Source organism: Apostichopus japonicus, chromosome 21 (genome assembly GCF_037975245.1).
Source record: "Apostichopus japonicus isolate 1M-3 chromosome 21, ASM3797524v1, whole genome shotgun sequence".
Classification (NCBI taxonomy): domain Eukaryota; kingdom Metazoa; phylum Echinodermata; class Holothuroidea; order Aspidochirotida; family Stichopodidae; genus Apostichopus; species Apostichopus japonicus.
In genome coordinates, this window is record NC_092581.1 from 15,987,481 (window position 1) to 16,001,437 (window position 13,957).

The window sequence follows — 13,957 nt, forward strand, 5'->3', positions numbered from 1 at the left end:
TTTCGATCTCCAGCATTCGGAGAGTGTGGTTTCATCTCGAGATATCGACTTTTCATCTTAAATTACAGCGAACGAGGTATAACTTTTGACATAAAAGTAAACTTTCGACATTGTAATGTGACATTGGTTAATGTCCATAAGGTTACTATACGCGTCCGTAGTATACTGGATTGCAGACTAAAATCTGGTTTTCGCATTTGCGCCCTCTCTAACTCCTTTGACGATCTGCATATGCTGGACAATAGCGAGTGTACATCATACATGTAGCCTATATGCGTCTGATAGTATAGGCTCGCACGTATAATACAACTATAGGTAGGCCGTGACCTAACAACATAGCCAATATTGACCACGCATCTTTCTTTGAGACTAGTTTGAAAAACTCTTATTTCATATGAAGAAAGAAAAGCGACCTGTTGTGTGACCTTCATCTGCACAGCGTTGTACCAATGTCTTCTAAGGAAAGTGCGATGTTTGCATGCACTAAATGCAATAGCCGACATCCTTTTGACGAACTCTCTCAGGGACAACAGCTCTGCAAGGTTAGCCTTTCGTAGGTGTACCCACACAAAATAACATTTAGCCTAAGTTAGGCTGATAACATTAATTTTAGTTTGATCACACAGTTCCTTCAGTGTTTGCTAAAGTAACGTTGCTACAAAACGCAAATGCCTCAGATAATGGTGGTGACCAATTAAGCAAAAGCCTAGGTCACAAATTGTACAAGACCTAGGCTATCTCGGGTGTTTCTGTAGCTAGTAATGAGTAACGTTAGGGGCTATGCTACCAACAATTTGATTCAGCCCTCGGGCACTCCAAATGATGTGTTGGCCTAACTAAATTAGGTTAGGTAAGTCCCATCAACAGCTTGTATTTGTCTGCACCCAATAAAGCCTTCTATGGCTAACCCATGGCCTACTCCAATGATTGAAAGGCCCACACACAGTACATTTTATCACAGCATCAGACTAGCCTAACAAAGGAAGAGTAGGAAAAGGGTGTATTAGAATTGAACATGCAAATAAACAAATCAATTCATGGTTTTTATTTGACAGAAATCATCCCTAAACTAAAGGTATTATATTGAACCCTTTGAACTAATTTAGTTGAAGAAGCTTCTTGGCCAACATAGCCACAGTTTGTGATTGTGTTACACTGAGAAATTCAAAAGACTAAATTTAGTCTTCCTTGTTTATATTGCATTTCAGGAATGTAGAGGGTCTTACCCAGTTGTAAAGTGCACCTACTGCAGATCAGAATTCCAGCAAGTAAAGTAAGTAAACTTGTTACATTTATGCAAAGTATAATTGACAAATAATAACATGAAGACAATTTAAGTTTCTTTTAATTCAGGCTCATTGACGATAATATATATTCTAAGCTTCTTGAATATTACCAGATCGCCCACTTCTGATCAACAGACGTTTTTTAACATTTTTTCCCCTCATTTCTTTTTACAGCAAGAAAAATACAGACACCATCTGCAAGAAGTGTGCTCTGAACATCAAGAATTATGGCATGGTAATGTAGTTTGGATTTTAATCAATGTTTTCACATTCCATGTTCTTTGGTTCTATAAGCAATTTTTTTCTGATAAGATGAAGGTATAAATATCACCACTTCAGAAATATATTTTGTCTTGATAGCTGCTTGCATCTATACCAACTCCTTCCACTCCCTCCCCCCCCCCCCCTCCTCCTTGTGTCATAATTACTGGTTACAAATGTGAATCAGCACAATACTGTACCAAACAATCATTTTGAATAGTTCAAAAAAAGACCAGAAGGAGTTTCCAGCCCTCAACAAAAATATTTTAATTTTGCTCACTCTTCTTACTCCCTAATTTTTGTTTATCATTCAAACCTCTCATTCGTTTCCGCAGCCAAAACCTTGCGAGTACTGTAGTGTCATAGCAGCTTTCATTGGCACAAAGTGTCAAAAGTGTTCCAACTCAGAGAAGAAGTACGGATCACCCCACACCTGCGAACAGTGCAAGCAGAAGTGTGCTTTTGACCGTAAAAATGAACGCAAAAAGGTATGAACGAGACGTTTGGATCTGCTCGGACCCCTCATAAGCGACCTCTGTATGGAGTAGTCTCTATTTTGGGTGAAATTAGTTCATTATTTCACTGGCAGTCATATTTGTATACTTTGCCTAGATTTATTGCTAGCACTGCATCTGACATCCTTTCAATGTTCAAAAATGAGCCCTTATCGAAGGATGTTTATCTACTCTCTGTTATATGGCAAGTAACCCTGCGGAAGGGTTTTCAATCTGCTTGTAGCCATAGTAACTTCATTTACTTGTTAAGTCAATATTTGAGACTGTAAATAAAATGATAAGTCTACAGTAATATGCAGTGGTATGCTAAATGCGTAAAAAAAATTGTCATTTAATCCGCATATTTCGGCAAGTCACATTTGTGGGTTTGCTGACGGTGACACACCAATTTTAAGTTTTTAACATGCCAGAAAGTTGTTGTCTGATGCACACAACAGTCACCATTTCAGTTGACTTTGACTCAGTCATGACATACTAAGCATATGGATTTTGTTTGTAATTAAACCAACATGATACTAACATTATCTTCAGTACAGAAGGCTATGTGTGGTATAAATATTACTTAACACATCATCACAGTGAGGTAGTTTTTTTCTGCAATGGAATAATGTAAGCGAATCACGTATATTCAGCAGAATTTGTTCTTTACCAAATTTTATTTATCAGGTCGACGGTAAACTCCTCTGCTGGTTGTGCACTCTGTCATATAAGCGTGTCTTGCAGAAAGCACAGAAGCGGAAGTTTGATTTCATCAATCGCAATAACTCCTCGCCGTCAAACTCACCTCACTCTCAGCACAACACTCCATTACAAAACCACCAGGACAAAGATAAAACCAAAGAGAAAGAGAGGCGGAGGTTGCAACAGAGGGAGGAGAAGGACCACGGAAGAGGAGACAGAGATAAAAACGATGACCATAGGGGCAGCAAGTCCAGAAGCAAGACAGGGTAAAGGCTTGAAATATGTGAAATCTACAGTCTCTGTGTATAATTCTTGGGTTTCTCAATGTCCAAGTAAATCCACTGAGTTCTTGGTCATTACATCTGTTTCCTAATTAGTTTTTCGATTATTTTATGGACCACACTTATGAGTGAACAGAAGACGAGAGAACAGAACAGATTAGTTATGGCAGGAGGTGGACAATGAAACAATCTTTAGACTGGTGATGATGTACCCTAACTGAAAGCCTACAGAGAGATCTCCACCCTTTGTGACATATTTAGTGTCCCTGTCTTCTACTTCTGTACAAAAAAAAAAAATGAACTTGGTTCAACCCACCGTATTTCAATATCAAGCAATGTATGATGGTAGCTACTTAATAAATGGAAGTCAGGTATCTGTTAGTGTCGGATTGCACAAGTTTATTTTGCATTCTTCCATAGTAAGAGGTATTATTATTGCTAAGAACATGGTCTTAAAGCATCACGCTATCACAAGCACCAAAAATATAATAAGACTATTTAATTATGAAGATGTCATAGAAATTTGGTATGATTGTTCATAATTGGGAAAAATTTTGAATCATATTATGGCAAAATTTGTCAAGTAAAGATAATTCTTGATTTTTCCATTATCTGCAACTGATTTTAATTTTGGTAGTAATGGTGAGATACAGAAATTCTGCAAGATTTGTCGCCCACCCCCCCCAAACCAAATGACCTAACTTGTCTGTTCTTTCCTGTTTCAGGAGTGGCCAAAGTGAGAGTTCAGAAAAAAAGAAGTCAAAATTGGACTTGACTTCAACAAATGGAGACTTCCTATCTGGGTAAGGTGGCAAATATTTGCCTCCATATGCTCGACTGGCAAAGAGTGCAAGTAGACAAATAGTTTGATATTTCTTTTTATCTCACAATCACGTGTTCCCTAAAAGGATCACAGAAATTGATGGGTAGAAAAGACAAAAAAAGTGCCCCTAGGATCCCTTTTGAAAATTCTTTGTTGTATATGATAGTCACAAGCCTCCTGTAGAAAACTTCCATTTGTGTTGAAAAGTTGTTGACAATATGTTATTCTTTTCATTCACTTTAAACTGTTTTATTTATAAATACATTTTTTTCATATTTTATTTATATTATAATTTCAATTATATATACATACAGGGATGTGCCCACACTGGGCAGCCCCGTCCAGCACTAACAATTACCGCCCAGCACTGTCTTAAAAATCGTGAATCCCGCCCAGCACTAATATATATATCTATGTATATATATATCTATATATCTATATATATATATATACTGTATATATATTTATATATATACATATATGTATATATATATATTTATATACATATATATCTATATATATATATATATATATACATATATATATATATCCATGGCGACTTGAGTTTCTCTCAACTGGACATTTTGTTTGATTCCTTTCAGTACTATGAGCACCAGCAGCAGACTGATCGATACCGGGCTACCAGATCAGGTCGTCGAGGTCACAAGGTTACGAGAACAAGTTGCACAATTGAAGAAGTCACTAGATGAGAAGGACAGGCAGATGTTTGAAAAAGAGAAAAAGGTAACTGGCTAAGAATTTATTGAAAGCTTTATTGATAGTAAAGAATGCCAAAAGCAATTTTGGATGAAGACAATTGGTGAAAACGATAAGTAAAATTTGACAAACATCATTATTTACACAGTCTACCCAGATAGAAACAGTCAGGAGAGGTGTGCGTGTGTGGTAAGAGGTGGTGGGGTGTGGGGGGAGGGAGAGTGGGTTGAGTTGGTATCAGTGTGAATGCAGTATTGCCTATAACTTTTTGAACCAGAGAAGCTATCTCAACACCCAATGGAATGTAAATCTCTCTACCTGTTGTAGGATTGAAATAGATAATGTGATTATAGCCAGGTAAGTCTGAAGGAAACTTTGCATGTCAGTGAGCACCCTGCCAGCAATTTGCAGGCTACTACATGAAAGTTCCTTAACATTCATATGCCTTAGCTTCAGTCCATTGCAATCAATTCCCCTTCTCATCCATTTCCAGCTGACAGAGATGAAAGCGGAACAGTTTCGTATGGAGAACGAAATGAGATCAAAGGTATCCCAGTCACAGAAACAAAACGAAGATATTATAAGTGACATGCAGGTGAGACAAACTACCATTTCCCCACACCCCTACTCTATAAATCAGACCCCCAGCTCCTCCTTCCACTCTCTGTCATCACCTCTTGTCAAAATTCACCAGACCTGACACCTCCAACTTAGGTTTCTCCTGCTCATATAATTTGATATTATTTATAATTTAATTTAACTACAAAATGTTGAATATATTTTAAGATGACTTTAAATCTGGTCTGGAAAGGTTTGAGGAGCATGTTGCAAAGTGAAAAATAACAATTCCTGACAAACTTGAAGCAGTGCGTGCAGTCTTATCAACGCCTCCATGTTGAATCAGAAGCAAAGACAATGGTTTCATCATGTTAGAGACAAGATAGTGTATAAGTGTATTAACACCTTGGGTCACCTGAAGGAAATGAATATCTTATGCCGCAAGTAATGCCTCCAGAAATGGTTAGGGCTAGCTTTTTGGAAATGGGGAGTAGGGTGGGGGGGGGGGGGTTAAGTCACAGAGAATCTGATTTTAGGGAGGTGTGATTTGATAGGTAGCTGGGCATGCCAACATATCCATTATGAATAAACAAAGCAAATTTAATATAATGATAAGCTGAATAGAGCCAAAATATGTTTATTTTCTTACTTTATGGTAAATGATATGCTTCTACTTTTGACGCCCGTTTCTGGCACAATTTCTCTTTTAAGGCTCGGAACAGGGAGCTCCAGAAACAAGTATCACAGTTGAGTCGAAACCAGAGGCCAACAGCGCCCTCTACTACTCAACAACAGCAGTCGCAGCTGCCTCCCAGCACTACATGACAGCTACCCGTGAAATCATTCTCTCCTACCTAAAAAAGTGACAGTCGCAGCTGCCACCACCCAGCACTACATGACAGCTACCCGTGAATTCAATCTCTCCTCCCCGAAAAAGTGGTTTTAAAAGTTTTCTGTGGGATCATAGGTCTCATCAGAGAAAATGTTCAGTAGTCATTCTCAGAGAGAGAAAAGCAGGATCTCAGTGTGGCACGAGAAGATCGCAGATTGGGGTCAAGGGTGACGAGGTCGTGGCGTTAAAAGGGGATAGCGGTGCGAGGACACAGGAAGTGAAGGAATGTCGATGCCGAGGTACTTGCTGATCGACCAATCAGATGGTTAAGAAACTGGTCTCATCCTGCGGCCACGATTTAAAGATGTGAGGGGTCATATGGTCAGTCGCATAAGAATACATTGTATGGACTACCTCTTGCTGTCGTCATTATTTAAAAATTGTGGTGTTCAGTGTTTTATCATCTGATAATTTACTGGTGAAGTAAGTGTGCATGTTGTTACAGTCTGTGAGATGACAAAAGATGTAAGACATTCATAGTTTAACATGGTTCTGAAAATTTATGACAAAATGACTTTAAAGTAAAAAAGTGTAGAGGTTGTTATAAAAAAAAAAATCTGACCCTTGAAAAGTGGAAAATATTCTAAACATCATGATGAAATTAACATTTACTTCCTACATGTCTGTTGTTTCCGAGAATCGAGTCAAACTGGAAAACAAACTGGTCTGGTGACACAGTTCCCATACTGGCAAAGAAAAATCTGAGTATTTTTTAACTTCTTCACTAGGAATTGCATCTTTACCTAAATGAGGTATGACATTTACAAGAATGGGTGTTGTGGTGTTCATATTATGATGGATCCTAGTTTGAAGTAGAAATTGGATGGAAAAGCTCTGGAGATGCAAAAAAAAGGAATAATTTGTCAATGTTCAACCTTGATGTGGTACTTCTCTGCTTCACATTAAATTTATTTTCCTCTTTATATGAGTCAAATGACAAATTACCTAGACTGGAACACTATTCATTTCACCAGAATCCGAGAATATTCGCACATTAATATGTCAGATATTCTGATACCCAGACAATAATTTGTCAGAAATATCTGCTAAAATGAGACAATTTGTTTCACGACAAATGAGTTGATTGGTATACCTTAGCCTTACATTTTGGATTTGGCCAACACCTGCATGAATGTTACATCTTAGATGAAAGGACCCATCGAGACTTGGTTACCTTTCAAATTCTTCTGGTTTTGAACTAGACTGAAATGAGACATCCCAATTGTCATCTCAACATTAATTGCACTACAGGAAGAAAATCTGTACATCATTCTAATTTTCCAGTTCAATTCTAAACTTCTGGATGCCCATTTTTACATAGTGGTGTTTGTTAATCACTTGCAAACTGCTAAGCAGGAATATGGAAATTTCCAGGGTTTCTCTCAATCTTGAAATGACCAGTGAAATGACCATAGAGATGACCAGAAGGAATGTATACATCTTAAGCACTTAGTGACCATTTAATTAAATTGATTTGTTTTTGGTGCAGACTTCCAGTTTTCTGGAATATAATGTTTGTTTTACATTGTAAATGGCAGCAAAAGGACGAACTGGAATGGGTGGAGAGGGTGGGTTGGGGGGGGGGGGGGAAGAGCAGCAAGTTTGAATGTGTAGATGGAGAGATGATATATTATTTTTTATGGCAAAGTGTAAATATATCTTGTAATTTTGCTAGACTTTTTCCTTGGGAGTCGTTAGTTGCCTTTGGTAATATGTTTTATAGTGAGTTGTGTGTGTGTGAGTGTTTTATTATACATCATATGTGTGTAGAATAGGAGAATAAGCTGATTTTTTAATGTTAGCAATATCTTGAAGCCATACACAAATTTAAATCATTGAGGCAGGTAGGAGATGGGAGGCAGATGGGGCAGTCTCTTGTTTAGAAGAAACAGGTGCAGGTTGTACTGCATACATTTGAACTTTCACTCTGAGGTTTGACTTTGAGCTTATGACATAAAGTGACATAATTTTCAGGGTTGTTAATACTGCTTTTGTCCTGGGGGGGGGGGGGGGAGGGTGTCGCTAGGTAGGTTTTGAAGTACCAGTTTTCACTATTAAAGAATTTTAAACTACCTCTTCACCTACTTATGTAAGGAGTGAAGTTTTAACATTTGAGTTACTTCAGTTTTCATATCTGACCCCCCTCAACCCTAGCCAACTGTATTTTTTTCAATTTTAACCAGGGACTAGAGTTACTAGATGGATACTATGCAATGGGATAATTTTAGTAGAATTTGTGATTTCATGAAACTCTGTTGGGTGAACTTCGAATTGCATGAGGTAAAAGATTGATGGTGCTCTTTGCTAAAAATAATACGTTTTCAATACTAAGGTTTTGTATTGTGCTTTCACTGAAATAATCTGTTTCCATTCTGAGTTTTGGGAAATGAGAAACTCACTATTGAAGTTAAACAACTTCATTCGGAGGGAACTTTTCAGTCCGAGCAAGGATGTTTAAGAAAAGGGCAAAACATTTGCAAGGAGTATGGCAAGCTTTGTTTTACAATCAACAAACTTTATTTTTGTTTACACTGGATGTCGTAAATGGATAATCAGTTTTGAAAAAGGTTTGTCCTTTCTTTGCTGGTGCTCAAGTGATCTTAATTGTGAGGAAAAAAGTGGGAAAAATGAGCAAAATTCACTAATATGGGCTGACCATATCAATCACCAATTTTTTAACAGCTTTGTCATTTCTTTGCTATTGTACAAAATGATCTTAATTGTGAGGGGAAAAAAAGAGAACACCTGTGAGCCAAATTTAATTCTATGTGCCAACCGTATTCAATAATCACACATTAGGAATAACAAATGCCATGAAGTGAAAATGTGCTTTTCTACCGGTAGGTAGGAATGGCAAAAAAGGACCTTTGATTATCCAAGTGCATCATTGCTTCTTTCAATTCTGTTGTCGTTTTTGACCGAGTGACAACAATTGTGTGGCAGCATCATGATGTATATTTTTTTACTGACCTTAAAACTGGCCCAAGGATCATGTGTCCCATTCATCGCCGGTTGTTTTATTGTGGACTAGACCATTCGATGATAGGTTGGCATAAAGTGTAACAATGGTTAAAGTTTGGCATAGTGTTGGGATTAATAATGATATAAATAATATTAACTCGATAAATTTAAATGGGTTAGGGATGCGAAGTGCCGTTCTCAAAATAATTTGAGAATGACAAAACAACGACTGTTGTAGATTGCTTCACTTTTAAAAAAAGGAATGTGGTTGTGGAACTTGTTAACACAATGTACCCAGCCGGTTTTAACTTGTCTTCTATTTTAACGTTGTAGCATGTCCTTTGCCATGATTCATGCTGAATGTTAAGTCATTTTTAACCTGAAGTTTAGTTATTTTAAAAGTTTGTCCCATAGAGATATATTTTTTATTTCTTGTGCAGTCTTATTTATTTACCACTGTCTTGTGAATTGATCAACAGTTTTGTACCAGAAAGTGTGTTAAGAAAGTTTCAAGTATAGAGATTTGTGAAAGAGATCCATGTAGTATTTAATCCATGTATATGATGAACGTAGGATCATTTTAACTTTTGTAAGAATTTTCAAATTACTGACTTTGTAGAAGTTAGATGATGATGATGATATCGATGATGGTGATGATGATATTGATGATGGTGGTGATGATGATGATAATGATGATGATACCTTAGGGAATTGAACAACTTTTTGGGCAATGACTAAGGAATTACCATTAAATGGAAACTAGGCAAAAGTTAAAAAACCAACGTGTATATAAGAAAGCAGAAAAAATACGGGGAAAAAACTCATTGTTCTAATTAATAGCATCGTAATATCTTTTGCCATTAGATAGTGATATATAATATTAATATGGACTCTTTATATCTGAAAAGAATGAGGATAACATTAATGGAGCAGTCTGTTATTGTGATATCATTGATCACATATCAAATTGTCTTTTGAAATTGAAATGATGATAAAACTTGAAAATTTTGTAACACCTACGTTAAAGACACGATGTTCTCATTATAGTGAGGGGTGTTGTAAATCCACTTCGGGGGGGGTGTGGGGGGCTTTACTGAAAATGGTTACAAAACAAAAGTATCGAAAAACAAAGGAAATTTTATGCGTTGGTCTTTGTCAAAAATATGAGGTGTCCCAAAACATATTTTTGCACCATGCCATTCAAATAACTTAACTAAATTTTCCAGAGTGTCTGTGTTGATGCCACTTTGTGTAATTTCATGGCCAGTGTCCACAATTTAACTAACCCTTAAATTAGTTATCAACATCTGTCATGCTTTGAATAAAGCATAACTATTCATATCTAAAATGACAGAATTGTTGTGGGATTAATATAGTTTTGAACATTTATCAAAATATTTGACAAAATTAACCCACACCACCCCTTGGAAGAGCTGCTTCATGGATGGTAGGTGGATGTTTAATCAACACAATAATGTATATGCAAGGAGTTGGGCCATTTTAATGTTATTGTGTATACAGTGGTGGACAAAACTGTGAGGCTGCTATTTTTTTCTTTTCTTTTTTTCGAATGCCCAATGCATTAATTGTAATTTTCTGTGAATTTTTCTGACGAAGATCCTCATTCATATTTCAACGGTCAAATTGTGTCGTTAATATCCTTTCGTGGTGAGACAGTTTTTTAATGTTATTTTTATATAGTGCAAAGATATTTGTGGATGTTTTCTGTTCGATGTAGAATAAGAACATTAGTTTAATAATTTGTTATTGTTCTTGCCTCATTATTTCCCTATATTATCTTTTTTCTATGTAGCGTTAATTGGTAATGGAGGGGAAAATTTCAATCATGTTGAGGGCACCGTGACTGCACATGTTAAAAGAAAGTAGTCGGCAGAGGTAATTTATTCAAACTAGAGCACCAATGGTGCAGAAGCTCATACCTTTTCGAGCTTAAAAATGTAGGGCCCACAAAACTTTATGGCCCACCAAATTTCAGGCCATTTTTCAGATTCCACCAATTTTGGGCCCATGAGGGATAACCCCCCCCCCCTCCCTCCGTTAGCAGAATCCTGGCCACACCACTGGCTATAATTCCTATTTTCCCCCTTTAAATCCTATTTTACCCACTCTCTCAAACAATACCACTGACCTACCCTATTAAACTTTCTCCCCTCTACCTGAGCAGACCTGAAGCACTCCTTGCCAAAATTTTGGCTGGCTGCCTACATACCTCAGGCTCAAAGACTTCTAAGAATCGGCAAGTGCTGATTGGCTGTAGGGCTCTCACGCTTACAGTTCAACAGTTAATAACAACTCCCAGTCCTGCTTTAATTCCACTAACAGCCTCTGCAGAGCTTTACCACAAATGTAAACAAACACTGCAGATACTGGGTGACAAATTAAAGGAGCTTTGGCAAAAGGTGAAGGCTCAGATTTTTTCAAACAATGGGGATTAATTGTAATTAATTAACTTTTGACCAAAAATTATTAGGCATCACCTTATTCATACACAATCCAACAATCATCAGTTCAACTTTGAATATGATCCATCAAAATCTTGAGGAGATTGAGATATTTGAAAATATTACAAAGAATGACCCCCGATGACCCCCTAAATGACATTTGACCTCAATTTTCCGAACACCCCTCGTAACTCCTATCCCGAGGAACGTTGTGACCAAGTTTCATTATCACTGGCCATACACTGTACGAACAGGAGCAATTTGAAAATATTGGGCCGCGGCCCGGGCCACAAAAGACCCCTAGTTGATCTTTGATCTGAAATTCATGAACACCCTGAAGGTAAAACTTCCATAGTACTATCGTGACAAACCCTCAACATTGTACCATGGAATCTGTAGGAGAAGAAGCATTTTGCGTATTTCCACAAAATGGCCCATTACGGCCCACAGGTGACCTTTGACCCCATATTTCGGACCATCTCTGATGGCCCTATACCCAATGGTCCTTGTGTCCAAGTTTCATGAAAATCCATCAAACGTTGTGCGAGTGGGAGCGGTTTTACCAATTGTTGACGGATAGAGTGATAGAGTGATAGAATGATAGAGTGATAGACGCCGCACTGTAACAATAGCTCACACCAGCATGCTGGTATGAGCTAAAAACTTGAGCATCTCAGTGGAATTAGCAATCAATCTTCTTTGAGTTATATTTAGTAATAAATGCTTTTTTGTTGCAAAATGGTGCTATACTTTGCAACTTTTGAAACAACTTAGAAGAGTTTTGGACAGTATAGGTTGAACTGCACATACAATTTTTGGTATTAATCTACTGTATACCAGGATTTATTGTAATATCCTAATATTCTGAGTCCCCTCCCTCTCCACCCCCTCTCCCCCCCCCCCTCCAATTTTACGTTGGTTGCACACCTAGATAGAAACCCCAGATCTCATTCTATTTGATGGAGGGATATCCAATGTGTGTATCCTATTACATTGGTGCTCAGATTGTGGTAGACCAGCCAACCCATCCCCCCCCCCCCCCGTCCCTCAAGTAAAGCCTGAAGATGGCTGCCCGAAACCTGAATATTTCTCAACACACTATTTATTAAACGAAAGATATTCACAGCTCCACATGAATCTGCTTGACTTTGTATAATGGGTTTAAGATCCTCCATTTCAGAGTTGGGGAGTTCCCAGGCATGAGAATCTTCTCATGCATTACACACAGAGGGTCGCACAGTAAAACATCGAGCAATGGCAGGTATGATGTGGCATAGTTACAAACCCAACGCAAACTGCAGCAAAATAAGTAGGAGAAATGTTTCGTTTTTTTTCTCGCTTTTACAAATAGAATTGTATTTTTCAACATATGTATTTTTTGTTGTACAAATATGAACATCAAAGATGTTTGAAACACATAGTGTCTCATCGGATATTTTGGAAATAATTCATACCATCTATGTACAAACTTACAAACTGCTCAACTGGACAGAATGATCTATATATATATCTACCAAAAAGAACAATCACAATTACACCAAATAAATGAACCGAGCAATTGTCATTTTGCTAGGAATAAAAAAAAAATCTACAAAACCACTTACATGAAATCATGTATCTCACTTCAAATTTTGTTTTGAAATATTTGCCACCATTAAAACATGATGGAATCGCACCACGACATATTGTTAGTGGAGAGAAATTTTGTGGAATAGCATATTACATCACATACTGGTGTCTATAAATAACATTATATACTTGGTGTCGATAAATTCCTTATCACTGATCAGTGTCTTTGTTTTATCAATTCTACAAAAAAGAAATTGCAAAATGACAGAAAGATAATCTACATCACTGAACATATTTTGAGAAACATTCCTAACTTTCCTGGAAATTGTCTGTAATTGTAACTTCCACTTTTCAAGCTTTATCATGAGATATACTAGTGAATTTGTAGCTTTTCTATGTCGGGTCTTATGAAATCCTGCTTATAAAAGGAATCAGTGGTGGCCCAAATAGACCAGCCGGAAAGACCAAAAAAGACAACTGTGATGTAAAAAATATAAAGCCTCCTTTATGGACACATTTGTAATCATTTTGAGACATCATTTTGAGACATCATCTTGACACTTTCAGACATTTTGAGATATCTTTTTGAGATATCATTTTGAGATGTTTCCTTTGTGCCAAGGAAGACCCTCAGCCCATGTTAAGGAGTAACTTGATTTGAAACTCTGAGAAGTTGTTTTGGATACTCTCAGCAAGTTTAGCTTGCCATGATGGTGTGGTCTTTTATGTCTCCATACTGCATGACAAGAAATAACTAGTGTGACGACATAATTCACTGGTATTTATGCAGAGTGCAACAAATCTAATGATAGACATTTCAATTCAGTATATCTCACCCCCCCCCACCCCCTCTCTAGAGAATAAAAGTGATTTCAGCTCTAAATAAACAAACAAAAATAACATATTTGAATTGGGTGTTATAGAGGCTACAAGAATGCTTTATTCAAAACA

The 13,957-nt window shown here is 37.2% G+C and overlaps 1 protein-coding gene across 1 annotated transcript; it reads left to right on the forward strand.

The window, feature by feature from the left end:
* The first annotated feature begins 214 nt into the window (after nucleotides 1-214).
* On the forward strand, nucleotides 215-10,737 carry LOC139962932 (protein FAM76A-like). The gene is made up of 9 exons (XM_071963345.1): nucleotides 215-542; nucleotides 1,209-1,273; nucleotides 1,461-1,521; nucleotides 1,883-2,035; nucleotides 2,729-3,009; nucleotides 3,750-3,827; nucleotides 4,450-4,591; nucleotides 5,058-5,159; nucleotides 5,834-10,737. The coding sequence occupies exons 1-9, from the start codon at nucleotides 450-452 to the stop codon at nucleotides 5,945-5,947; spliced, it is 1,089 nt and encodes a 362-aa protein (XP_071819446.1). The 5' UTR covers nucleotides 215-449; the 3' UTR covers nucleotides 5,948-10,737.
* Nucleotides 10,738-13,957: the final 3,220 nt, after the last annotated feature.